This window comes from Falco biarmicus, chromosome 3, assembly GCF_023638135.1.
Source record: "Falco biarmicus isolate bFalBia1 chromosome 3, bFalBia1.pri, whole genome shotgun sequence".
NCBI classification, from domain to species: Eukaryota; Metazoa; Chordata; class Aves; order Falconiformes; family Falconidae; genus Falco; species Falco biarmicus.
The window spans coordinates 96,902,704-96,930,646 of NC_079290.1; the positions used below are offsets into that span (position 1 = coordinate 96,902,704).

The 27,943-nt window shown below is 41.4% G+C and overlaps 1 protein-coding gene across 6 annotated transcripts; it reads right to left on the minus strand.

Moving 5' to 3' along the window:
* Positions 1-126: 126 nt before the first annotated feature.
* Positions 127-26,766, minus strand: TBC1D7 (TBC1 domain family member 7). Of its 6 annotated transcripts, none has more exons than XR_008820504.1 (10): positions 26,656-26,766; positions 24,655-24,830; positions 24,080-24,200; positions 23,276-23,356; positions 19,441-19,628; positions 17,015-17,152; positions 15,137-15,282; positions 8,334-8,463; positions 381-2,004; positions 127-222 (listed from the first exon to the last, which is right to left on the minus strand). XR_008820504.1 is itself a non-coding variant. In XM_056330036.1 (10 exons), exons 3-9 carry the CDS (start codon positions 24,189-24,191, stop codon positions 1,885-1,887), a joined length of 915 nt encoding a protein of 304 aa, XP_056186011.1. In that variant the 5' UTR covers positions 24,192-24,200; positions 24,655-24,830; positions 26,656-26,766; the 3' UTR covers positions 946-1,232; positions 1,876-1,884. The 6 variants fall into 6 exon arrangements, 4 of the variants coding, with proteins under 4 accessions (XP_056186011.1, XP_056186010.1, XP_056186012.1 ...); XR_008820505.1 differs by lacking the exon at positions 127-222 and having other exon boundaries at positions 381-476; positions 1,075-2,004; XM_056330036.1 differs by lacking the exon at positions 127-222 and having other exon boundaries at positions 946-1,232; positions 1,876-2,004.
* Positions 26,767-27,943: the final 1,177 nt, after the last annotated feature.

The following is a 27,943-nucleotide window of genomic DNA, read 5'->3' on the forward strand; positions in this document are numbered from 1 at the left end:
AACCTCTGGTAAGGCATTCTCCAGCAGCCTTTCAGTGCCTGAACACTGCAGCACATCCTCAGTTTGCACACCCACCTCTGGCCATCCATGGGGAGTTGCAAGCAGGCTGGGGAACAGCTAGTCTTTTTTTTTTTTTTTTTTTTTTTTTATTATTCTCTCTTCTTGAGCATTTGTCATCTCATCTGTGAAAGCCATCTCTATCACAGCAAAGCAGCTGCGAATCTGTTGGGGGTGAGAAGAAAAGACAGTAACAGTCATGATTTCCCCTCTTTCAGCCTGGATTATGTGTAGGATGATGGCATTCCTGCTAACGTTGCAGTTAACACTGGTCATCCTCATGCACATTAGGAGGAGATTAATAGCAGTAACAAAGAAATTACCTCAGGTTTAGAGAATGGAAAAATGGAAAAATCAACGCAGAACGAAAATCGCTATTCCAATCATCCATCTCCAGGGCTGATAATAGAGATAATATTCTAGAGTCAAGGAAGAAAAACATTTTGGATTGAATCCTGATGGGTTATTCATACTTAAAACGTGCAAGTATTGTGACACATTCTACAGCCTATGGGAAGATGAAGTGGAAACTGGGAGACTGGGGAGGTGGCGAGGATTAGAAAAGCGATTCCAAAATGTCTAGACAAGAGTTTCAATTGTTTTGAAAGAAGCGACGGCGAGGAAACGTGGTGGTGCCATCACATCGCCCGCCTGCCCTCACCAGCAGTGTGTACAGGGACCAGGCGAGGTGTTTATGACCAGCAGGGAAGGTCACCCTGGGGCTTTCCCCCACCCTGCACCCTGCTGCTTAGGGACTTGCAAGCCAAAGAAGTTTCAGGCAGCAGGTTTGCTGGGACGGGGCTCAGGCCAGCTTTTGCCTCTAGACAATTCCTAGTGCGCACTCTAGACAGTATCAGAAGAGAAGGAAGGGGGTGGTGGGGGAAAATATAATAGACTTTTAACTAATTTATGTTAACTGAAACAATTTAGTGAGCCTATTACACAAATAGATTTCAGCCTAATACTTAAATGTAACCACAGCACTTTGTCATCACTGCAGCTAGTCACCAAACTCACCCGCCATTATTTCTACAGTGCCGTCTGTGCAGTGGAAACGCTATAAACCAACAGGGAGGGAGCACTTCCAACATGCCCAGGGAAAGCTTGCACTCCTCAAAATAGACGGCGGAGATGTAAACCCATAGTTAGATGTGAACGGGGGCTCCCTAACGTGCCTGCAAATAAAATCATTTTGTATAAACAGCCATGGGAGATGACTAGGCTAAAAAAAAATCAGGAAAGTAAAAGGGGACAAATTATTTTTCCCAGGTGTTCAGTCTGCTCGAGCTTGGAACACCTTCTGTAAACAAAGAGGAGGTGACGGGCACATTACCTGCGTTCCCATGTGTCCCAGTTACTCCTACACCAGTTGCATTTTCCAGTTGATATCCAAGTGTATGTATATAGTTTGTCTTTGTATAGGAGTGAGTGTGGTGGCTGTCAATCATGTGCTCTTCCAGTATTGTAATTTAACAGATTATGGCTGTATGAAAATGATGTAAATAACTAGAAAAAAATTAAACTGGATCTATGTCCTAGGTTTTGTACATACTGAAACTGCATGGTATTTAAATTATTGTTTGTCTCTGATGTATGCAGTTTCTTAAAAAAATTCATTTAAAAAAAAAAAAAAAAGCATTCCTGTGCCCGTGTACTTTATCACCCTCTGTCCCAGTGACTGACGGCGTAATGAACGGATGCAGCCAAGGATCCCATCCCTCCTGCTGCCAGCCAGGCTCAGCACTGCAGCCCGGCACTGCCGTGACACGGTGCATGCCCACACCTCAGCAGGGAGCAAAGCAGGAGAGCAAGACTTACCCGAGCAGATCAACGGGACGTTGTACCAGCTGCGCCACCAGCACCGTCTTTGTGAGCTGGTTTAGCCAAGGTGTGCCAGGGAAGATGGCTGGTACCCCAGCTGCTGAAGTGGTACCCAACACCAGGCTCCTAAAGAACAACAGTGTGCACTAGACAGACATCCACTAACAGCCAAAACCCTCCGCTCGCCACAGAGCTCACACCCTGCCAAGCACCTGCTGCCAGAGCCAACGTGCAGCATTTGCCAGCTCTGCTCTCCTGTCCCCATTCCTAAGTCTCTATCCAATGTGCAACACCCCGTGGTTAGAGAAAAACGCCTCTGAGCAGCACCAGCACATGCTGTCGCTGTTCAGCAGAGGAGCCAAACCTGCACATCTGGCTACTTTCATACCGCCTTTTCATCTTTTCTTTTTTCCCCCCTTTCGTTTCCCTGAGCAGCTTCCGTGGCTGCACAGCATTTCAGGTTGTGACAAGCTGCAGCCTCTGCGTATTGAAAAGGGGAGGAAAAACCTTCTTCACAAGAGTAAGTACGTGCCTTCAAACAGTCTCACAAGCCTTCTGCAGGAAGTACCTCAGGTAACAGCTCTGCTTCGGCTGTTTAGTTTTCCTAAGTGACGCTGCAAAACTTCTGACCCCAAAGAGACAACTGGCACCCAGCATCCTCACTGTAACTGGCAGGTGGGAGCAGCTCCCCACCCCCCAACGCACACAGCATCTTCAATTACACACAAATAAAAGGTCCATATACTTTCACTGACCAAAATTCTGCTCCTTTCCATTGCTGATACAGAGACACAACATCATCAAAACTCTGGTACTGGGCTTTTTTGTTTGTTTCCATTGAGGTAAGTTTTCACTGACCTACTTACAATCCTTGTTTGTGCCTCTGTGTGTGTGTATATTTCCATTCTGACAGCCACCAAGTCTATAGCTAGCAGTTAAGTTTGGATAAATGAAGTTAAAAACCCAATAAATCCTCGTTTTTGACTAACGAGCCTCTTCCCCCACAACTAGCTATGGCTTCCATAATAGCATCATATAGTGGTTTAATTACATGCAGTAATTTATGCTTTAGGAGGAAAAATGGTGGTGAGGATACATCATACAGGGATTGTGAGAGCACAGCCCAATCTCTTGCATGAACACCTCTACACAAAGGCTGTGTTTTTATGTTTTAACGGAAACATTTCATAAAACCGATCTAAGGAAAAAGACATGTGTGTCTTCAGTAAAGTCCATGTAATTACTAGCCATCAAATTGCAATCTAATGCCATCTTTAGGCAGGAAATAGAGGAGGGCTGGGGGGTGTGGGGGGAGTGTGGAAATCAACACTTCATTAAACAGGCAGCCCCTTGTGACCAGCTCAGCAACAGCATTTGTGCTACCTGTACCAGCTCCTCCAAACTGCCTCACAGAAAAGGAGAGGCGCCGCATAGGACCAACTGGCAGCCAGGCGTACCCCGCAGTTGCTCTCTTGCAATGCTGTTATACCTGTTCATGGGACATAAAATAGAACAATCTACATTTTAACATCTGTTTGATGAGTATCCTAAGTTTTACATACATGGATACATTTACAGGGAGAGGTAGGAGACAGGCCTCCCTGTTCGGCAACCGGTTTATAATGTCAAAGCTAGATCCACACTCCACGCGCACATGTGCCCAGGAGTTGATCTTCAAGTCCAAAACAAAGGCTGCTAGGCATCTAAATTTTGGGGAGAAGGAAAAGGGAAACATGCTGAGCCCACTCAGCAAATCCAGCAAAGGCACTGGAAGGCCCACGCTGCCAGACACGAGCCCAGCAGCGCACGCACTCACAAGTGCACATGCAGCCAGGTATGGGGACAGATTGCTTTGCCATCACCTTCCTCACCTCCATTTCTCCCCTTCACCTCTCGGATCAAGGTTCCCAGGCAACCGAGCCCTAAAACAACAGTGTGGCCATGCCCTGGTCACACCATCAAGCTGGTCTGGATGGCACAAAGCAGCCGCCCTACTCCCGAGCAGAGTGAATTGACAGCTTCTGGTGTACGGACCCAACCAGCATCCTTCAAAAAGCAGCCGCCAGGGCATGACACAGACGATGCACCACCCGCCTACACCCACGCCAGCAACACTGCTTACAAATTGTACCAAACTGCTTACAAAATTCTTCCCTCAGTGGCAGAATGAATGGAAGCTTGGCTTTTCAGGAAATTTGTGCTGTTTGGATAGGAGCTCTGGTGTTCAGAATGACATCATCTTCAACTGAAGTTGCCCCACATGTCCCATGGGGTGATTAAAGTTGATCTATTCACAGAAACCTCCCCTGTATCGCTGTTACTTTGAATTATTGTATTTCAGCCACTTTTGTCCCCGTACTCCCCTGCTTTTCTTTCCATACTCTCAGGCCCCTTACTATACTAGAGTTCAAACCACGCATTTTTCAAGCATCGTCCTCCAACATCTGCCATTACTCTTCTTATCTGGAGTTTCCATCACATTTGGACATCAGCTGGAAAAGAACTGGTGCACGCAACACGGGACAGCACAGACATGTGGCATTGCTCTAAACCTCTCTGGAGAGTACTGCTCGAGGGAAGAACTGGACCAAATTAAGCTTATTTTTCTTGTTTGCAAAGCCCATGAAGATACTTGGCAGGGGGAGGCTTGGGGGCAGGAGCTTTCACTCTCCAAGTGAATGCTTTAGTGTTATTTCTATTGTCTCTCGGGGGGGGGGGAAGATTATGAAAACCCAAAAAAAACATAAACCACTCTTAGTAGCTAGCTCTATATGAACAAGCAAGCCTGCAGCAAGCAGGTACACAGCCAGTCAAGAATAATATAAAGACTAATATCTCATTTTCAAGCTTCTCAGGAAAAATAACCAGCAGATGACTTGCTACCATACTCCTCTGGAATGACACAGAGGTAACAAATCGCAGAGGTCACCCCTTCCCTGCATTACTTAGCCAGGGATTTCAGCTGGAGGCTCAATGACCTGCAACTTCAAAACAATCTGTGTAGGAAATTTAAAGGCATCTTGCCTCCATCTCACCCTGATTGTCACACGCTGACGACAGCGAAAGCTTGCATTTTGCTGCTCTGCTCTCTTGGGAAGTGGGTCTGTGAGCTAAAGTGTTATGTTCAGCTGAGCAGACATCACCAAAAATTAATGAGTGTAAGTTAGGCAGATTCATACTTTCAGTCTTCTGGGAATTCAGTAAGTTTTCTGCATAAACTGTATCCCTCGTAAATCCACAGTGAAAGCTTGGAAATGGATCCATCAAGATACACAGAAAGATCTCTTACAAGATCGGTGAAGGAAGCATGGAGTTCAACCACTGTCTATTCCCCAGAGGCCTCCCATCCTTCGGGGTAGCCCAGAATAAATAATGCACTCCATTAAAGAAACACTCTGGTTCTTTGTACATGAAACCAAAAAAACTGCCTATGAACTTCAGCTAACACCGAAGTGCAGCAGCATTTGAGGATCCAGCCCACAGATGCTGAAATGTTTAAATAGAAGTGCTGTTGCTCATGTGGAAACACGAAGATTTTTACAAAGAGGGTGATTGAGCACCGGCCCAGGTTGCCCAGAGAGGCTGTGAAGTCTCCCTCTTTGGAGACATTTCAAAGCCACATGGACACGGTCCTGTGCAACCAGCTCCAGGCAGCCCTGCTTGAGCAGGGGGTGGGCCCAGGTGACCCCCAGAGGTCCCCATCAACCTCAACCCTTCCGTGAGTCTGGGAAAGTAGATCTCTGTCTCTCTTCTGCACAACTCCAGGGCCCACCTATTGATGGAGAAAGGCTTCTTTAAATTAAAAACTAAACAAAAGCAAAAAAGAACAAAACCCAAATAAACATTTGGAGCCTTCAATCAAATAGTGATTGGAGGAACGCTCAATGGTAAGTCTGGAAGCAAAAACACTAACTGGCACTTCAAACCTTGACTCAGCACATCTGTCTCTACAGAATATGAGTTATCGATTCCCTTTGAGGACTGAAAGCGCTTAAGACTTTTAGTGTTATCACTGTTTGTTGGGGTTTTTTTTAACAACAAAGTAATCTGTCATGTAAAGGCCTGAATAATGCATATGTGACTGCAGTGTTTTTGTGAATAAGCTGTGCAGCCTGAGGGGAAAATGTTCAAAGGGGTCACCTCTCAGACTGTACCCCTGGCCGTTATTTGAAAAAATTGTGCACAGCATGTTACAGAATGCAGTGCTGTGAGTCACAGAATGTCTGTGCTCTCTCCTACCCACGCTGCCCAGCTCTCACGCCTGTGCTAGGAAAACAAGCTCCTCTCTGAACTGAAAGGATTACACTCCAGTGCAGGCGCGGCAATGGCTTCCAAAGGAGACACAACCCGGCGTTTTTCTGAACTGGGCAAACCCGAGGCATTTCAGGAACACTAACGGCAGCATCTCAGAATCCAGCACAGACAATCCACCCAGGTTTTCAGAAGTAACCTGAACTGAGCCCCAAGCTAGTGTGTTGGAAGGTAAATCTGACCTAGTTTAAAACAAAAGTAACGTTTCTAAAGCATTTAAAGTCTGAGTGCAAGCTAAACACATTCTTTCAAGCGTGATGAGCATACTTGGCACTTGGCATACTAAGCATCAATTCGAGTCAAATAACACGTTTATATACAATTCCCTGGTTTATGCAAGGTGTAGGAATAGAATTTTACACTTTTACAAGAAAAAGATTAGTTCTCCAACAAACCTCTATCTATGGCTGATCACTCTACTTTTACTTGCATCATGAATTATATTTCTGTATTAAATTTATTTTGAAATCTAAACCAAACAAGAATCCAATTACAACAACCCTGAGCCAAGCATTCAGAGGCGTTGTTTATTACTGGCCTGTAATTATGAATTATATTGACTTGGCCCACTGAGTTACGTTTTTGGGTAAGACAGATCCACCTTTCTACAGCATCTTCCACAAAGAACAAAGAAGGAGGTACAGCCATAGAGAGCTGTCTGACAGATAAAAATAATGTGTTTTAAGACACTTGGGAAACATATGTCACCCTGGTCACTGTGATGTCCTGTACCTCAAGCCTGTGATGCCTCTTCCTGAAAATTTACAGTATTAATAGGAGTACATCTACATTTCTTGCAAAGGCTTGCTTGTTCACCGAAGAGCTCCAGCAGACTAACATTTAGAAAGTTCACCTTAAAACCACCTCCAAGTAGTAACCAGTTATATCAAGAATAAGATGGCATACAAAAACATTTTTCAATTACAAGTAAGTCTATTTACCCTGCTGCAAGAGTTAGATTCACTTCCCCAAAAGCCAGCGAGCTCACTCTACTCTCAATACTGTTGCTGGCTGGCCAAGAAACACTCTGGACATGATTACACCACCACTAGGTATCTTCATTCCATCTGTATTTACTGAAAAATATTTACATATCCATCACTATGCTATTAGCTGCTTTAATAGCATCTTTACACAGAAGAGATAATTAAGAACATCACACTAGGATGAGGAAAGAGTAGTAAAATGCCTTTTCAAATGTCCTTTTTTTTTTTCCCCCAAGCTGTCAAAAGCGAAGAAAGTTCTCAGACTGAGTGTGCTGGAGTCCCACAGTGTGTGCGCCACAGATCAACAGCTTTGCTGACAATAGCATCAGTGTTATCTTGAGGAATCTACAAAAGATCAGGGCAAGATGCCTTGTCAGAGCACTTTGTTTTGTTTAAAATAAAGATTTTAAATTTCCAGTTCAGATACTCTCTTTATAGAAAAGAAAACAAAACTAGAATCCCATCTCCCTGCCCTACAATCCCACCATCCCTCAGTCCGACACAGACCATATTACTGCCAGGCTGACAAAGGCTTTTATTTATGGAACAGTTAAGATGACTGCCCAGGCATCTCAACACTTCACACATCCCTAACCCGACATCAGGCAGAAATCATCCCGGCCATCCAGCACCACAAAGGCACCTAGTTTAACTAACCTAGGTTGTACCGGGATCCTACAACCCTGCTGCGATGCTCGTCACTATTCATACAAGAAAAGTTCAGGGTCAGGTTCATAACCCCAACCTTATATCAACAGAAAACATACCTGGAGGCTATAGATTCACACTCAGGCAAAGAGCAAAAAAGGTGCCAGAAACCAACCCTCTAAGGAGCTTCCAGAAAAATTCAGCTAACCTCATCTGCAGTTACTTTCACAGAAGAACCCTTGAGTACCACAAGGAATAGTGTCAAATCTGTACAAACATAGATAACACATTCCCCAAAGCCTAAAAATCATTTCATTCTATGAAAACGTCACCTCCTGATAGAAAAAACTATTATTCTTGTCCCTGCACATTCTGTCTTCACCTTGGTACTACTATTCTCAGTAAGTAATGTAATAGTATCTTACGGTATGTTTGCAACAGGCAAATGACTAAGGCTGAAACACTTCTATAAACCATAAGAGGTAATGCGAAGCACAATAGAATACTTACATTTTCCAAAAACTGTGTGATCTTTTCTGCAGTATTCAGTGCTATTATCTTCATTTTAAAGGTTAATAATATCTCCACAGCAACAAAAACGAGAATCTTGCAGGACCCACTGATCACTTTGTCCCAAACTCTAAAAAAAAAAAAAGAAAAAGAAAAGGAAACTGTAAACATTACTGTAGTGCTTATCTGCTCATTTATCTGCTAGAACAGCCTTCACACGATCACCTTTTTTTTCCAGATTATTTTCCTGAGTAACAGAAATGTACCGAATTATTCAGGTCAAGGTAAATAAAAGACATTATGAACTCCTAAATCTGTACAGAGCAAGGTGACGGTAAGCAGTAATGCATTGATATGGTGTATTCTTTTTTAGAAATTGAACTGTTTACAAGGTCAAACACAACAAGCAAATCTTTTTCTAACAGCCTGAACTGTAACAACTAACCTACAGTGTATGATAAAGGTGAGAATTTTTCCTAGTACAGAAAAGGAAACAAACTTTATTAGGCATGTCTAATAAAGACACTCTTCAAATGGTTAAGTAGCTGAAAATTCAAAAGGATATTAAAACTCCTACATGTCAAGAAGCTACATATTCCAGGTCATTGCTGTTATGAGATACAAATATGATATATCAGCAGGATGTAATCCATGATGTGTAAATTAGGCACAAGGAAAAACTATTAAACGTCTTTCAATCCATCCCACTGTGCACAGACCCTCGCAGAATTACCCAAGCATGAAACTGTACCTGGGCCTCACATTTTTAACAAAACCTGAAGGCCAGGCCTCCAAAGGCTGCAAGTACTTTAACAACAGAACTCTGATGAATATTAAATGCTTGTCACTATTACACACAGTGCTTATTTTTCACACTGGGACTCTGGTCAATTCTTTGTCAGTTTCTTAACCTTCTATTCACATAACTCTTTTGACACTGTTTTCACAACCCCTCCATTCATCAAAAAACACAGACTAGAATTCAACTTACAATGAAAAAATGAGGAAAAGAATATATAAAATCTCCATGACTATTCTTAAAAAAGAAGGAAACAAAAACCTCGCATGGACAGATGGGAAAAAAGGCACTGCCAAATTCTTTCCCCTGTGTAATTTAGTTTTAATTCCCTGCCTTGCTATGATTAAAAAATTAATAGAATTCCCATATGGGCAGGAATAATAAGTAATCCAAGACGAAAATCTTACTGCTTGCTTTGTGGTTCAAGCACCCCAGGTCAAGTGATCACTGTAATTACTACACTGATGTTGAAGTCAGGTCTAGAAGCTTTAAGCAAGGCTATGCAAAAACTGAGATCACACTCTGCTTCCACACTGTACAGGTCATCCCTGTTCATTTATAATGCTTTTTTCCTTCACAAACCTATCTGTTTAGAACACAAGAACAGCTCCCCATGTGTCTCATGGGCATCAGAACTGTAATTATGTGTGACAAGATACCGAAAGTATCAGACCTGAAAAACAGGAAAGAATTTTTAAAGTTCCTATTAAAGCTCATGTTAATTTGGAAACAAATTTAGTAATCCAAACGTAAAATACCCAGTCTTCTTTCATCATTATACTTCCAAGTCTCCTGACTATAGTTTCCATAATTAAAGTACAGTAGGTTCCATTTCACGCTCAGAAAACACTCTAATGTTTTCCTGCATTATTTAGACTGATTCCAGAACAAATGTTTTAACAATGGCAAAACAGATCAGTATCTAAATCAACAGTGTCTACCACGTTTTGGAAGAGGATGGATCCAGCATCCAGCAAAGTGGATGAGATGTCAGCACTAACCAGCTGTGCCTCCTGCAGTATTTTTCCCCTTAACATTTCCAGCTATTGTTACTCTCAACGCAACTCCACCAGCAACAGGGGAATGACTGTGTGACACAGCAATAAACAGACCAGCACTCAGCACCTTGCCTATACCAGTTGAGCCAGGAACAGCAACACGAAACCGTGTCAGAAAGGCATTTACGTAGAATAGAAAAAAACCCACAGCAGTTTCAAGGGAATATGTACCTTGATGATTCTGCTCTAATATAGCAGCCTTTACACACTGTGTATCTATTGATGATAACATATGTATTCTACTTTCATTTTTTAAGTAACAGCAAACACTGAAGATCAAGTATACTGTCACAACATCGCAGCTTTTTACCTGGTTTTTGATACTCCTAGAGATGGGAAAAGTACAACAGAAATGTCACGCAACTCTGCCTACAGCCCTACTCAGGAATGCTGAAAAAGATTGAAAAAGAAAGTATACACTAAATCCATTCTGGGTTTTCTAATTACTATCCTCTGTATTCAATTAAACACAGGAGCACTCTTACAGCTGTTTCTTGAACAGTGAAGCAGTAACAACAACCACAAGGAAAAATAAAAAGAAACAGGAAGCTATGAAGGTAAAGAGCATGCCAGGATTATGCAAATTAAGTCATTTACTTTTCACTGAGCTTTTTCAGTAGACAAGATGCAGCTTACTCTGTGTGCACCTATGTGTGAAGGCATGGCATTCTCAAGGCAGTTTCTGAGGTTCCTCAGCCACTACAGTGCTGCAGTATACAAAAAGCATCACAGCATTGCTGTTCTCTCTCCTTCTGAAATGTTATCATTAATCTCACAGTTTATCTCTCCAAGCTGCAGGGTAAACACGCTCAACTTTATTCCCTGGTTCTGGTTTTCCAGTCCTCCAGGCCAGAGATACATCAAGAGAACCAGTGCTTGCTGCTCTTGTCTGCACTTCTGGGTGTCCTTCCAGTGGTAACTGGGCATGGATGGCTGTGACAAGGCTCGCAGAAATCTCATCCTGACATCACATCGGGATCTTGTGCTCATCTCTTTCCAGAGCTGGGAAGCAGCAAAATTACTTAGGCAAAGGCAAACCAAGTGAAGTTTCTCTATAGTAGTAACCCACATGCACATTCTTATGCCCTCTCACTCCACAGTAAATTGAAGGCCTTCTTCATATTTCTGTTGTTTCTACTAACAAATTACTTGTATTTTTAAGACTAGCGTAGTTTATGCAGGACACTGAGATCACAGATGTAAAATTATAGAAGCCATACACTAATACACAAGGTAGTGCCAGTTTGAAAGGTAGCCATAAGATTTCAGGAGAACTACGAACACTTTGTCCTCAACAAGTTCCCAGAGGCTAACAACCTAACGCCACCCCATCAGCTATTACATTCCTGCTAAAGCAAGTCTTCACTGCACAATACGTTGGTCACGGGCATGATACATGACTGGCAACATTAGGCCATAAAAAAATGCCTGGCTTATTCACAGTTATATTTGCAAAGCTGTGCTACTTCTGTTGTGGCTGGATCACCTGGGGTGACAGTGCTGGAATAAACTGGCAGCCAAAGTGCCATTTTGCCTGTAGAGCTGAATCCACAAAGGGGACACCAAGTTTCAAGAGCAGGGCTCTCCAGCTGGGCCGCACAGCACCCGGTGGCACACAAAGCCCTGAGGGCACAGCGCCTTTGAGGCAGACGGTCTGCTCCCCTCTTTTACCAACCTGGCACCTTTAAGAAGCCAGTTAAGAAGCCTGTTACATACTATGTCAAGTGTATTAGAGCAAGCAAAGGCACTGCATAAGCTCAAAGGAAAAGTTTCTACATGAAACCTGTCCATACACATTTTCCAAGCCCATTTAAACTGATGCATAAATGTTACGTATGGTATAACTAAAAGCGTGCTATAAAACTGTATTGATACTGAATAACAACGCCGTCAGGAGTAAAGCTGGTATTATGCAACTTCATGTCATCATTACTGGATAAAATTCCTGCATAACATACAGAAATCTTTTACACCTTAGAGAAAAAAAGAAAACCATGAAATTTAGATTTAGCTGCCTGGCAGAGAAGACTGCAATTTATAGAAAGCAAACAACCTCTCTAAGAAATACAGTGCTAAATCCTAAGTTAAACTAAATCACAAAAGACTGAGCTCTGATCATCTCTCACTTGACAAAAATGTAAGTAAAACTCACAGAAGAATTGGAGACTTGTTTTCAATTCTCAGCAGTTCCAACACAGCCATTTGGATACATTTCAGATAAGCATTCAAGCTTCTAGATTCTAATCCAAACTGAATCTCCAAGCATTAATTAAGTTCATCTGTCACATGCTACACATGAAGTATGTTATTTCCTCAGCAAATGAAGCCATTCTGATTACAACTGAATAATTTAGAAACCTAAACTGGCAAGAAAAAGTGCACTTTTATCATGTTCCCACAAGAACTGTTGGGAAAAGGGATTGCCATGCCATCAGAAGTACCAACACCAAAATTTCGTTTTACTCCAGTGATTCAAAAAGCCAGTTTTGACCTTTTCCACGGAGGAAAGAAAAGTATTTAAAAAAATTCAGATCGTTGAAATATTCTATTTAAGTAAGGTAAAACATTATATGAGAATGCTGAACAGGACACTAGATAAAATATTTTACATAAATGAACTGATTCAAAATGGTAGAAGTTTGAAACTAAAGATCCTGACAAGAAGAAATATTAAATCAAAATTCTTCATCTAGATTTTTTCTTTTGCACTATCAAAATGACACAGCTCCATAAAACGTTCAATTTTCAACAGAAATTAAAATAAAACACCTGAACGTTCCAGCAGCAAAACTGCTTTGATGCATATTCCTCTTTCAGGTCTAGTTCTCAGCCACAAGACCTAGTAGCAAAATTAAATCACATAAGCTGTAAATAAAAATATCTCCTAGAAGACATGCAAAGAGGTTCCAAATGCAGTAATTTGCAAAGGCTATTTCAGATCACAGAAGCCTACAGGAAAAAAAAGGCCTGAAGAGACTGGCAAGTCCCAGGTAGAGCAGTCACTTTTCCTGACAGTAGTTTAAGTCGTAAAGCATCAAGTCTCATACAGAAAACGCACAATGAAACAAGGTCAGTCATTACCTACTGGAAGTAAATCTATAAAAGCAAATGTGAAATACAGATGCAGGCAAACCATATGCGTTCAATTGCTTTTAAGGATTATAACAAACATTTTTTACATGCTTACATAGTGCCGGCAGCCATAAAAATAGTAAAAGCTTTTAAGCACCACATCACGCACAGAGGTGACTATTTTGGAGCCTTAGAGGTGCTTAACAAGAAGAACTTGCCATCTGACAATTACCGCGCTGCACACGGCATAACACCTAAAGGTTTACTAACAAATCCTTCAGGTTTGCTTCAAAAAACTTTGTCTCAGACATACTCCTTGCCAGCTGTAAAACTTACAGAACCTCAACGACCATGGTACAACAAGACTAGAAAGCATGATTTCTAATCTTAGACCTTGGTCCCTAAAACCCCCTTATTTTCCTAAGGGCAGAGAAAATATTTTTTACAACAGCTGTTTCCCACTTTCCTTCATGAAATGCTAAGTTCCAGACGAACAAGCAAGACTGCATTCACTGTTCAGATTATGATGAACTTTACGACCATAAAGCATTCTCTACAGAGTATTTCACACCACACTAGATTTCTATACTAGTCACTGAAGTCCTGCAGGTGCTGAAGTACAACTCCCTTTGAACCTCATTACTTCTCCAAGCTTCCAGGCAGCTGAAAATGAAACCATTGTTTCCTTTGTGCCACCTCCAGCTCTGCATTAACAAGAGTTGCTAATAGCTGAAAGGATCTGCTTCTCTACATCTAGCTTGAATTTTCTGCTTTCCAGGAGTTCTCAGAACTAAAATCATACAAGCTTCATTTCAAAAGCCCTTCAGTGAAGTGTCATGCACAAAATTTGCTCCTTATGTAAGCCAGACAATCTATTTATAACTGGAGAATCCTAATATAATGTGCTATTTCATTAACTTTGAAATACTCAACCTGCTCTAGTGCTTTTTAAAATAAACACTCTGTCATGATTTAACCCCAGCCAGCAACTAAGCGCCACACTCGCTCCCCCCTGCAGTGGGATGGGAGAAGAATTGGAAGGGTAACATGGGTTGAAATAACAACAGTTTAATAATTAAAAGGAAATAATAATAGGGGTTTTTAAATTCTAAGGAAAAGAGGGAAACAAAAATTAACAGAGAGGAAAATAAGACCCAAGAAAGACAAGTGATGCTAACAATAACGATTGCTCACCACCAACCGATCCCCAGCGAGTCCCTGGGCAGCAGCCCCCCTCCACCAACCTCCACCCACCCCAGAATACCCCTTTGGTCAGTTGGGGTCAGCTGTCCTACCCGTGTCCCCTCCCAACTTTTTCTGCAACCTCCTCAATGGTGGGGTGGTGGGAGGAGCAGAAAAGGCTTTGGCTTTGTAAGCACTGCTCAGCAGTAACTACAACTACAACACCCCTGCATTGTCAACACTGTCTTCAGCACAAATCCAAAACATAGCCCCATACTAGCCACTATGAAGAAAATTAACTCTATCCCAGCCAAAACCAGCACACAATCCCAAAAATCTTCTTCGTCTAATGATAATACAGTATTATAATCACTCCCTAAGCAATGATTTTCATTAAAAAGCCTGAAAACTGACTACAATTCAGCTACCTATCACTAAGAGGGGATTCTGAGTTTTAAATCCTAGGAGGCATTAAGTGTCTACCAGCATCAGACGCTGTATTTAACTCCATTCTTTTTTAATTTCAATGCAAGACATGGTCACACAGACTTGCATCAGTAACAAGTGAAATCAAATCAAATTTTATCATTTTCAAGTCAACAATATACTCATAATCTTACAGATAAGTAAAGTCTTTGCCTGCTAAAATTACCATGTAATTACAAACAGAAAGCAAAAAAAAGAGAACTTGCCTCTGTAAACTGGACTCAGGTAAACAGCCTGCAAAGCACTTTTTAAACCAGAGATCGTAAGGGAGTTTGCTCATTGCAGCACACGCTTTCAGATGCATCAGAAGTCTGTTATCTTCTATGTTCAAATACTGCTCCAGAATTTTTGGCTGAGGAAGGAATGAAAAAACTTTATATAACTCACATCAAAGTACCTTTCATAGTTAACACACACTGTAAGACAAGAAATGTCTTAAAAATTCAATTGGTATAAAATAACATGTTAAAATAATGAACTTGCATTGTTTTAATGAAAAACATCATGTTTCAAAATACAAGTATTGCTGATTTTTGCAATTAGCTAATTAAGTACTTAACTAAACAACCAACCTCAGGTTCCTTAAATTGCTGACTACTAGCAGAACTTCAAAAATATGCAGTATTCCCTAATGCAAGGAGGCGTTTGAGAGCTTAAGGCAAGGCAGAGATTAAATGTGCACTAATTACTGCTACCTTCATAAGTAAAATTGAGTTTCATTCACTTCAAACCTAATCGCCTTAGTACACACAAAAAAATATCTACACACAATGCAACAAAACCCAGAAAATCAATTCTGAAAGTAAATCCCTGTGCAACATATTAAAAGTTGGACATTGATTTCTTGTTTAAAAATCCAAGGTATTTAAAAGTATAAACACATGCATAATTATCCACAAAAATGTGGATAATTCTCATTTTGTTTAAATTCTAATTTAACACAATATGCATTTTCATAAATTCAGGTGCACCTTTATGCTTTTTGTCATAATTAGGTAAACAGCTTAGCTTCAGCTGTCAAAGGGAGAAAACACTTCCTTTGGCCATATTCTAACATCCAAGAGTCTTGGTACAATGTTCATATTACAACAAAAACTCTGGGAAGGAGACACTTGGCACTGTGCAGTGAGAGCACGTACTTGCTTTAAAAATGCTCCTCTGTCCTTTGAAAGGAATTACAGAAATTGGCATAGCTGAATGTATCACCTCCAGCAACAGCAGGTAGTTTTAAAAAGTATTTCTGGGCTCCAAAATAACAACAAAGGACATGCATAATTTTCTGCAATGAATTTTCATCCAGTGATTGCTTGTGCACAGGTACTCCGATACTTTTATCAGTGGCTATTGTTAACTGAAAGTTTCTTATCTGTTAAGGCTATTTGAAGTACTATAAAAATTGCAAAAGCTTTTGTAAGTATGCATTTTCTTTACAATCAAATTTTAATTTTATAAACCAGTAAGACAGAAGTTCAAAATTAATATTCCAGGAGAGAATTTAAATGATCAGTGCCAAAAGAACTCGACTCCACTTTTTATTATAACTTAATTTGCAACATACTGTTTTTCTGAAGATGTAGTACCCTGCTCCATTTATAAAGGAAAACAATTGTGCTTTGTCTGTCATCCAATGAGCAGCATATAGATGCCTGAGATGCAGCCTTAAGTAGCAGCACACATACATCAAGATGTTCTTAACTTTGTGACATTTAATTGTTCAAAATAAAGAAAATTCTTAAGCAACTGATTAGTGAGAAACATAATTAAACTAGACACAATGTGAGCTTAAGATAACCTAAAAAGAAAATAAGATGCAATTAATTGAAAACTACCACATAGCAAACAAAATTTCTAATGTTATGTTAGAAAAAAGTGTCCTACAGGACAGCACGATTACAACACAAAAAGCACTCGCCCCGTTTTCTCAAAACTGTTGGTGGAACACAATCCAAGGGTGTCACCTGTGTTGTCTCCACATACTCCAGCGCTCCAGTTGTCTCCATATACTAAATGCTTTCCATGACTGGCCCTCCTCACCATAAAAAAAAAAAAAAAAAAAAAAAAAAAAAGGTAGTGTTTTTCCTTACCAGTTGTTGTAATGAATCTTTGTGTTTGCTGTTCAGCTGATTCACAAAGCAACTGACAAGCCAATAGCATTCTATAGGATCTTCCACCATTTCCTCCATTGCTTTAGCTATAGCAAGAAACACTTCATCTTCAGGTTCCTGGAAAACAAAGCCAAAAATAGTGACCTACACGGAAGTACTGGACTACTTGATTTAAATTATTCTTATATTTCTTTTACCCGCTATTTGAAAGAACAAACTGGAATCAAGGTACACAAAGAGCTGTTCTGACATTCATAAATAAAACACCGGGCAGTAGCTGCATTATGGTGACAGATACTTATTAAAGCAGAACGAGTAAGACTTGTCTTGCTTTTAAAACCAGAACATACAACAGGAGTTGGGAATATCTCTGATTCAAAGTTCTCGAATGACATATTACATTCTAACACGGTAGTGACGATCCTAGTTTATACCCCACGTTTTTACATTGCACAGCAGCAGAACTTTACATCCTGTTCCTTGCTAAAGTCCAAACAGTCCCCTCAAACACCTTTGTCGTGGATGTTAGTTACTGAAAAAAATAATGCAGCCATGAGCTGTAGCCTACCTTCAAATTACAGAAGATCATTTGGTTTGAGATAAACATCTTCCTAGAGACAAGTAAGTATCTTTTCCAGGTGGTGAGTCTCTTATTCCCCACAACACGTGACCAAAAGCATATGACGCGCACACCATCATCTTTTCTCCTGAGGATATACTCTCCTAACCTAAGTGTCAGCATGGCTAAACCACAGTTAGTGGTATGAATGCACATGGGGTAGATAAACCAGCTAGACCTCACGCCACAGCTGGCTCAGAAAGTGTCTAAACTGGGAAGATGCACAAGGAAAGGTTCTGTATTTGCCCTGTTTAAGTATGGCCTTACACAGGCAATAGTGACTACACCAAGGGCAGAGTAACAAGCCAGATACACATACCCACCCGTCTGATCTACTGTAACCATTAGTAGCAGAAAGCTATAGTATCACAGATTACAACTCATGCAAAATGTGTGGACAGCCTAAATACTACTGGGCTATGCCTCTGCCACACAACTACTGCAATACACGCATATCTCTACTTAAACTCTCTGCTTTCAGATGCACAAAAGATGTAGCAGACTTCTGTGATTTGTGACTCAAACATTTCAAAATATTTAGACCAATCCCACATCATCTGCCTCCACAATAAAACATCTGCATTACTATCAAGCAGTAACCTCCTATAAGTTTAAGGGGACAGTTACTGCACTGAAAGTAGGCTGACATAATGAGAACAACTGCTTTCTGCAGCAGAAGAAACATTAAGTTGCAGGACTAATAACTGTGGATCTGCTGAACGCCCTCTCCGTGAAACCCTGCCACAGCACTGAGAGCAGCTAGCGCTCTGGGATGCACTGACAAAACACTTGCTCAGAAAGTAACACTGCTCTAGAAGGGATGAATTTTCAGCCCACTGGGTGACATGCCAAGATCAAGGAAATTTCTCTACGGGAAACTCGCAGGGTTGGGTGGCCACATTTCTGGGCAATAGTAAGGGCTCAAAAACACTCTCTCCTCCAACAAGGAAATGCTGTATATAATCCTCCTGTCCAAAATGTTACTGACATTTCCACATTAACCTTTTTTTGATTTTTAACTTTAAGTTCTTATGACAAATTTTATTATTACAGATGAAAAATAACGAAGTAAGCTGGGCTAGAGTGAACATGGGCAAATTAACATTAAATACATGATAAAATCCACTTCAGAAAGTCCCATGGCTCCTTTCATCACCTCCTCTTTCTAAGGCTTATACCTAAGATCCACACATTGTTTTTATCATCACCCTATAGACTTTATCATCAAAACACAGACTCATTTACCCATATGTGAGTACACTGTGAACTGCAGAGTACACGCATTACCTGACAGAAGCCTTGATCAGTTCAGCCTAACAGAAAAAAAAAGAGGCCAGTACAATTAAAGTCCAGATTTAAAAAAACAAAGAATTTAAATACATGATGTAATTTGCAATAAATCGCTGCTTCTGCTGGCTCTGAATTATCCTTGTTCCAGGACATTTAGGAATCTGTGAGCACCGATAAGATTATGTCATTTTCATTTCAGTGCTATGAAGAATGTGAAGTGGACTAGAGTACAAAAGGCTTGAAGCCTAGCAGGCAAAATACACAGAATAGATTTTAGGGCATAAAATCTTACATAAGCACTTAGGGTAAGAAAAAAAGGAAAAGCACTTTGATTAAAATCCCCTATTTTATACCAGCACTTCTCTGTCTCCCATTCACCTTACTTTGCCTATCTGCGTGCATTTGTGCAGCTACTTGCAGTTCAGTTTCTCTCAGGTTTATAGTTTGAAGTTAAATAAGATACTGTATTTAAAAGACTGTTAAAATGACAACTGACCAATGGAAAAGCCAAGTTTCGAGGCAATTTTCCTGATTCCAGTTGATGTATGCGGAGGAAAACATCTACCTGTGGGGTAGAATCATTAATAAAACGAATTACACGAAGAGCATGGTGTATATCCCAGTACTGCTCCTTCCGGTACTTCATCACCAAAGCGTGAGATTCATGGTGAGGAGGAATAATTCCTAAAACAAAATTTAAAAAGCAAAACAGAAAAAAAAAAAAAAAAGATAAACAACTGTAAAGAGAAACATCAGAGCATTCAAACTCCCTTCCTAAGACACCTGCCTAAATTCAGCTTCTACAACTCCAGCCTACAGAAATGTAGGACCTGGCATGGAAGTTTGTTTATAAGCACAGTAAAAAAACACAGGGAGAAAATTCTACAAAACTGGAAATCAACGGACCAACAAAGCACTTCAGCATTGTATTTATAAAAATAAATTGTATACGTTAACCGAGCATAGGCAAAATCTACCCCTAGACTATTGTTTCTCAAGCTGTTCTACAAGGTTTTAAGCAAATGTATGCGAACTCTTGTATATCGCACCAGTGTGCTGGTAAGAAATGTCATCGCTGAGACAGATGACAAATAATGTAATCGGTTTATTCTCCATCTCCAACACAACTTCTTTATTTTTAAATTCTGAATCTTTATTATTCCTTGTTTATACATACCTGTAGTTTTTAACACAGTAGTAGTTGCATATTTGTGCCCAGCTTCCATTTTTTTTAAATCAAAATGGATGCAGAATGATTTTTATATACATTAGCCATTCGCATTCTCAAATTCTACACTTTGTCTGAGATGACCAGAGAATACATACATGCACTTAACTAATGCAGATACTCTACATTCCAGTATTATTTACTGTTATATCTCTGCCAGAAAATTCTTTACTCACTGTATCATAGATTAATCCTCTCTAAAACAACATTCCGAAGTAATATCAATCACATAGGACGAACCACTTACAGATTAAAACTTAAGAATACCACCCAAATGCTTTGCAAGGTAAAGTTTTTTATTTTCTTCACACAACACTAATATTTTTCCTAGTTTCCTAGGAGGAAAAATGAAAAAGGAGAAAAAAAAAGTATCTAAGTAGAGAGGGAGAGAAACTAAATGTTTTCCATCTCCAAAAGAGATGCTCAGCATTTCACTTAATCCTTCCCCTCACTCAAGACTCAATCTTGCCATGCACTGATATTCATAACAGAACTGTCATAGGCTTCAACAGAAATAAATCTTACACACACCAAGGCAAAAAAAATGCCACTTCTATATCACTAGCAGAGCAGGATTTTTCCCATTGTAGAAACCCGTAAGAACAAAGTATTCTTCAAAAATCAGTTCTGGAACAAGCTACCTGCTGCTTTTATCTTCCATTTAAAGAAAAAAATATTCCTGCCAAGGGTTAAACTACAAAATGGCTGAGTTTTAATAACAAGCACATCAGACAGCAAATTATCTTTTATTTTCCAGCTGCAAACCTGTCTGTGTTGCAAAAGCTGGGACAGAGCAAGACATGTTTCACGTTGTACAAAACCAGAGCCAACATCATGACATACATACTGCCAACTGCTTTCCTCAAATACAGAAGACAACCTTTGGCAGATAGAAAAGCAGCTTAAACACCACAGGGATGTCTACAAACCTTCCTTAGTCGTACCTGAACAGCAAGTTAACAGAGACATCGCTGATACACCACGTAACCTGGGAGAGCACTGAGCCCTGCTATGTGTCTGAGATAATTTTGCTGACAGGATAGAATCCCTTCTGTTAAACTATGAACATTATTTAAAGGAAATGTAGCACTTCCCACCAGAACCAGTCTGGGCTGTTGTTTCAATCATTTAAGGAGAGAGATTTTGCACTGCCCTTCTGAATACAAGCTCTGAGCGGTAACACTGAGATGCAGTGAAAGAAAAGTCCTTGTACCTCGGTTCACCCAAAGAGCACACATGACAGCACGCGTACTTGAAATAAATCACTCTGGGTTTAAAATACAAAATCCTTTTAAGAAATCAATATAATTTTCCATACAGTTAACTCAGAAGGCATTTTGTGTTATTATATGATTCACAAATTATCCTATCTAAAACAAAGATAGACCACTGGTTCTGCAGTGAGCTACAAGTTTGCCAAGAGACTGTATTTTGCTATTATACTTGTGGCTGAAGGACTTTACACTGAGTCACTACTTGTCCAAACCTCCTACACTATATTTCCTACTACTAGTATTTTAAAAGTATGCTGACTACTTCACTAGGGCCCAGGGTACAAGAATCCTTTTCATCCTAAAATTTGTATTCTAACGGCAGATGCTTTTATCAAGTATAATTACTCTGTTAGGTCAATGATCAATGCCAAGAACTCCAAGTTTTATAATTAGATCTTGCAACTTCTGCTCACTATTTATTTACTACCTCTCCCTAAAAAAGGCTTATAAATCCAAATAATCAGGAATGTGAAGCCACAATTTTTAAACTGTAGAAAACTGGAGGGGGAGGGGAAAAGAAGAAAAAAATTAAAAGGTTGTTCAAAAATTAGCTAAAGCTTTCTAAAACATTATTTCAGACTCCGGGCACTGCAGTGGAACATAAGAGACCAAGAAGGGAAACAGAAGACATTAACATTGTTAAGATCCCAGCACAGCCTAAGATAAACATCTTCAACTAGAGAAAAAATGGTTTGTAAAATACTTATTCTGAGGCAGGAGTCACCAATCTTCCTGACTCTGAATCACATGCCAAAATCTTAATATAAGAGATACACATGGGATCTATACCACATATTCCATAGAGCCAAAGGGCAAAGAAGTAGTAAGACAGTTCACAGACAGCAAGAGACAGCAGCTTCCAAGCCAATCTGCAGACTGATGGTGCTGGTCTCTCCCTGATGAAACATTTCAGGTATCGGCACCCTTCCTGCCAGCACAACCCTGGTAATACAAGACTGAGCACAGGAGCCACAGTCAAGCTTTTCAACCAACAGTATGATACGTAAATCACCTTTCTGTTCCAGAGATTCAGTCAATGTACCTTCACACTCAGTCTGGCAGTGTTTCTCTACATGCAGCAACTCTGAGGGAAATTCTCCAGGTACTTTGTAAGGGTCAGAACTCCTGGACCTTCCACAACCCCTCCTGTCTCCAAGTGACATGACCTTGCACCTAGTAAACCCAACACACTTGACCAGATACTGCAAAGTCCTCCGTAGTTTTGAATTAGTAATCTGACTAATGCACTCAAGGAAAACAGAATCTATTCATGGGGGTTTTATGAATTCTGGGGATACCGTAATTTGTCTCTGGTCTCGTAACTTCTTCAGTGGCAAATAAAATTTAAAGCTAGGAGCAGAACCAGAAGAAACTAAAATTTTGTAGAACACAAAGCTTCTTTTTAGAAAAAACAACCATTCCGTACCTTGTCCAGTTTTTTTTAAGTTTAACCACAGCTTTACATCAACTTAACTGTCTCTTCTTTTAGGAAAAGAACTGAATATCTTACCAGATATCAGTGGCTCATTATAAGCCACCTTTCAAATCCACTTTGTAACACTATCCAAGTAAATTTATGAAGTACAGAAACACATTCTTCTAGGTACACTTCAGCTAAAGTTCTCAAAAGCTATGCATGGAATATTATTTTATTATTGCTATTGTGCACCCTAGGTGGATACAAAAATAGGCTAAATATGTATCAGTAGGCATGGTAGTACAGAATAATCCATGCCATTAATTCTCTAAAGAAAAAAAAAGAAACACCAAAGAAAAAAATTCACTTTCCTACATGCTCATTTCTAGAGGATCACAGATGTAATTCATACCTAAAAGGACTTTCCACACCAGTATACGATACATAGATGGAAGAGGAAACCTCTGACTAAATGTGCAGAGCTTCTCAATATCTGTAGAAGAATAAAGAGGGGAAAAAACAGGTAAATTTAAATATTATTATAAATAGGTTTTGAGTCTCTGATCTATCCAACTACAACAAATCCTTAGCTGCAGACAGCAATCCCCATTTACATCACGTATTATCAACAAACACTTTCAACACTTCAATGGAGAATAGAACGTGCCCTACGAACTTCAACAATTTTGAAAAACAGGTATGTTAGCTTGATTTACAATAAAACTACCCTACGTTTCACCAGGAAGAAACTGTACCTTTTTTATAGACATTCTGTAAATCATTTTGCTATGTCAAAACTTTGTTGAAGGGATAAATAACATTTCTCTTTCTGTTCTGTTGGAAATGTGGCACTCCTCAGGGACCAGCAGCAATAACATCATCATCATTGTTTTGAGGTTAGATGGAATTAACAGCATGAGACAATGTATTTTCAGATTAAAATTGCTTTCATTAAAAATCTTTTAGTTGCTTAGGCACAGAGAATGAGAGATAAAAAAAAAAAAAGAAACAAGCAATGACACAAATCTTTAACAGTTTTAAAAATCAGATTTTCAGATCGTTAAAACTCAAAGGACTGCCAGTAATAACTGAGAGATTAATGGTAAAAGATGCAGAGCTTACATGAGTACTAAGCACTGCAGATAAATATTTTCTATTATTCCCTCCCCAGCCCCAAATCACCAAAGTAATAGAGGAAACAGCAAAATCAACTTGCCCAGACGGTCATCTTTTAACAGAATTTCCAGTGATTTCTTTTCTTCAACTCCACGAAACCCCACTTTTTCATAATATACTGAGCGGAAGTTTCTCTGAGAGTCGTCAGCCATGATTGATTCCTTTTGGAGAAACAGTAATTCCACTTACGATTTACAAGAATACATTCCTACTGGGTTAAGGTCAATTATTTTTGTACACTGATAAAAGCTGACTGCCTGTGTCTCTATAGTATTAATAAACCCTAAAGAATATGCAGATCTTCCAAGATTTTTTCGTCATATGCTAACACCAACGATCATTAACATAACTGAATCTAAGTAAGGTCTAAAGATATCCGGTTTCCAAACAAAACACAGGGATTTTTGAAAATTTTCTATTCCTGTAGTAAATTATATTACTTTTCAAAATGTAAAAAAAAAAAATGCTGGAGAGATACAGTCTTTTATGTGGCATCATGTACTTCAAAAACAATATAAAAAATACAGTTAAGAAGTGACAAAATTCTGGCTGCAGAAACCCTATTCAAGTACAACTGTTACCCAGGTAAGTAAAATCATCAGGTTTCATACTCACCAGACAAGGTAACCAGAAGCAAGAACAAACCAACGTTGGCCTCAGTAGCACAGAGGGGACGGTATAAGAATAAGGCTAGGTACGTAGGGTTGTTCTGAAGTTGCAGATTTGATTTAAACATTCAGGTTGTTATCAGGTGCTGTAACAGCCAGGGTCTTGAGCTTGTTATTCCAGTACTAAAAAGAAATAATTGTCTCATCCCTATACTGCAAATAATGGTAAACTGCAGTGAGTACTCTTGTGTTTTGTAACAAACGTAACTGACATTTCAATTCAGTTCAACCTTCTAAATACCAATTCCCCCTCCTCTCCTGGCTTGCAAATATGAGAAAGTTCAGTTTTGTTAAAACAATCTTAACTTTTACACCCAGTGAGAGCAGCCAAATGTGCAGAAAAATAACTTGTTTAAAGTGAGGAGCAATGGGTGCCTGATGCATTGAAAAGCTTTTCTAGTCAAATTCTTCTTTTCCTTGCTGACCCAAAATACCCATCAGGAGCAAAGCATTTGCAGATATAAACAAAGGCAGATATAAAAGCATCTGCAGATATAAACAAGACAGTTTTGCAAAGAATGCACATATTTAAACTTGTATATCCACTAGGCCTATTTGCATTTCAAATTAAGTCCCTTTTTAGTGCTTTGTAGGATCAGGGCCAAGATCAGGCAGAAAATGATAAAGCAGCAAAGGACCAAATTAATGCTTCCTGAGATAGGTCAAATACTACCTCAAAACCAGAGAAAAAACATTTATATTACTTGCAAGTCATTCCAGTTGTGCACTATCTTTATGAAAATGACTGTGACATTCACGTACTGTGCATTTAAGGGTCCAGTGATCAGTGTTTACTACTTACATTGCAGCCACGTCTAGAAGCAAACTTACGATGCTACAGACGCACAACTACATTTAAAATATCTGACATTTTTAAAAACTGAATTTAGTATGTGCTACTTAGAAAATATTTAGTCCAGACTACGTGAAGAAAGCTGACAGCAGAGTCACAGATCAGGAACAATAAATATAATTTGAAAAATAACACCAAGATCTCTATGAAAAAAAAATGCTATTTTAATAATTTTAAACTATCACTATACCAGCAGTACATTTTATTTAGTCAGTGGAAAAAAATAAGAAATACTGTTTCCTCCTTCTCTCCAAAATCAGGATACGTATTTTCATATTAGGCAAACAACCGGTGTTCCCAATCTTTACACGCATCATTAATAAACTGAAAGAAGGAAGGGGGGAAATAGATCCCTTGGGGGAAAATAGATCCCGGGCCAGCTCACTGGCAGTGTTCTGTACAAAAAGAATACAATTAAATCATCCTGCCTTCAAAGATTCAAAGATAAAAGGCATTTTCAGCCTTACTAGCACTTTTCATTATATTATTACATTTCACACCAGGTGAGCTTAACAACAGCAAGGCAATGTAAATATTTAGTAGGGAGCCAGAGGTGATGGCAAGCCCCTTCTGCCCTGCACAGGCCCAGCCCAACTGCAGGCCACGCCCCGCCCGGCAGTAGCCCCGGCAGGCCCGGCGGTAGCCCCCCGCGGTAGCCCTGGCCTCCCCGCCCCGGCCGGCACAGGGGCCCCTACGCCGTTCCGGGCCTTGGCGGTACCGCACCGGGTCTCTGTCACACTTCCACAGGAAAACACGGCTGCATTAGGCACAGGACCGTGTGTCCCGTCCCCCCCGAACATCGAGCGGCAAGCAGCCGGCCACCCCTCTGCTCGCCCCCCCCTCCTGTGGGCCAGGCGGGGCAGAGGCAGGGCACCCCTCACACAGCCCCGCCGCCCCCGCCACCGGAGCCCCGCGGGACGGCCTGAAGGACTGAGAGGACCAGCGGGGCAAGGGGCCGTGCCACCGCCACCCCGAGAGCTAGGGCCCTGCGGAAGGGCGGGGGCTCGGGAAAGGGGACGAGAGCGGGGCCGGTATCAGCCCCCCCCCCCCCCGCCTGCAGCACCGCGACCCCCCCCCGCCCCCCGCAGCACCTACTGCAGGCGGGCGCGGCCCGTCAGACGCGGCCCTACGGCGCGGGCTCGGGCGCGTGCGCAGGCCCCGCCCCGGCGCCGGGCGACCCTGTGGCACTGCCGGGGGGCGGGGCTTCTGGCGAGCGGTCGGGCCGCGCGCGCAACGGGCGGGGCGGGCGCGAGGGAGCGGTGCCGTCCCTCTCACAGCAGGGGCGCGCGCTGGGGGCTGGCCCGCCGCCCCGGTGCCTCACCCGCCCCGGTGGCCCATCCGCCCCGGTGCCCCACCCGGTGCCCCACCCGGTGCCCCACCCGGTGCCCCACCCGGCCCGGTGCTTCACCCGCCCGGTGCCCCGCCCGCCCCGGTCGCTCTCCCTCTCACCCCTCACGCCAAGCCGCCCCCCCGCCTTGCTCATCGCAGCGTTTCGTGGGGCAGCGGCGGGTGCGCTGGGCGCTGCGGGGAGGCGGCAGGTCTCTGTACAGCTGGCTGGAGCTGACGCCAGAGCTCGGGGCGCTTGGGCAGAACGGGCCGGGCCCGGTATGGAATTACGCAGAGCAGTGATCCAGAAAGCGCGGTGCTGTGCAAGGCCCGCCGATGACGCTTGATAGTAAGGGAATAACTCTCCCTTAACGCTGAGGCCATGAGGAACAGCAAAGCATGGAATTACAGGCTCACTTAGGTTGGAAAAGACCTTTGAGATCATCAAGTCCAACCATTAACCCAGCGCTGCCAAGTCCACCGATAAACCCTGTCCCTAGGCACCACATTACGCACCACATTAGGTGCTTTGTAAACACCTCCAGGGCAGGTGATTCCACCAGCTCCCTGGCAGCCTGTTCCAGAGCTCGACCACCCTTTCTGTGAAGAAATTTTTCCTGATACCCAATCTAAGCCTCCCCTGGCACAACCCGAGGCCATGCCTGCACCGTATTATTTACTATAATTGGTATGCTCAGCATTTTGGCCCATCCACTGTGATATCTAGGGACATTTTACTTAGAATAATCTCTAGGAAACTAAGTGTATTCTCCAGACCCAAGATTCACTCTTGACACACGTGAACAAAGTACTGGATGCTAAAACTCCCACCCCTCCAAACAGATAGCAGACCTAGGTTCACTGCTGGAAGCCAACGCTCAAAAATCAACCCGTGCTACCAAAACCATGGAACATCAAGCTAACGGTGTGGGGGGTTTTGTAGTTGGTGGTGATGTTTTTATTCAGATCTCTCAGATCTTGCCAGCCTTTAACTGTCCAACTGCAAAGATGAGGCAGCTGCTTTTAGTAGGAGCTGAGTTTTCAGCTCGTGGCCCCT

Bases quoted from the DNA above. Each gene is read 5' to 3' on its own strand.
- TBC1D7 (XM_056330036.1), bottom strand. From the start codon at position 24,191: ATGGCTGACGACTCTCAGAGAAACTTCCGCTCAGTATATTATGAAAAA. The intron at 15,283-17,014 runs GTAAGGAAAAAC...TTCCTTCCTCAG, and splicing joins AAGATTCATTACAACAACTG to CCAAAAATTCTGGAGCAGTA. The intron at 2,005-8,333 runs GTAAGTATTCTA...GTTGTTCTTTAG, and splicing joins TCACACAGTTTTTGGAAAAT to GAGCCTGGTGTTGGGTACCA.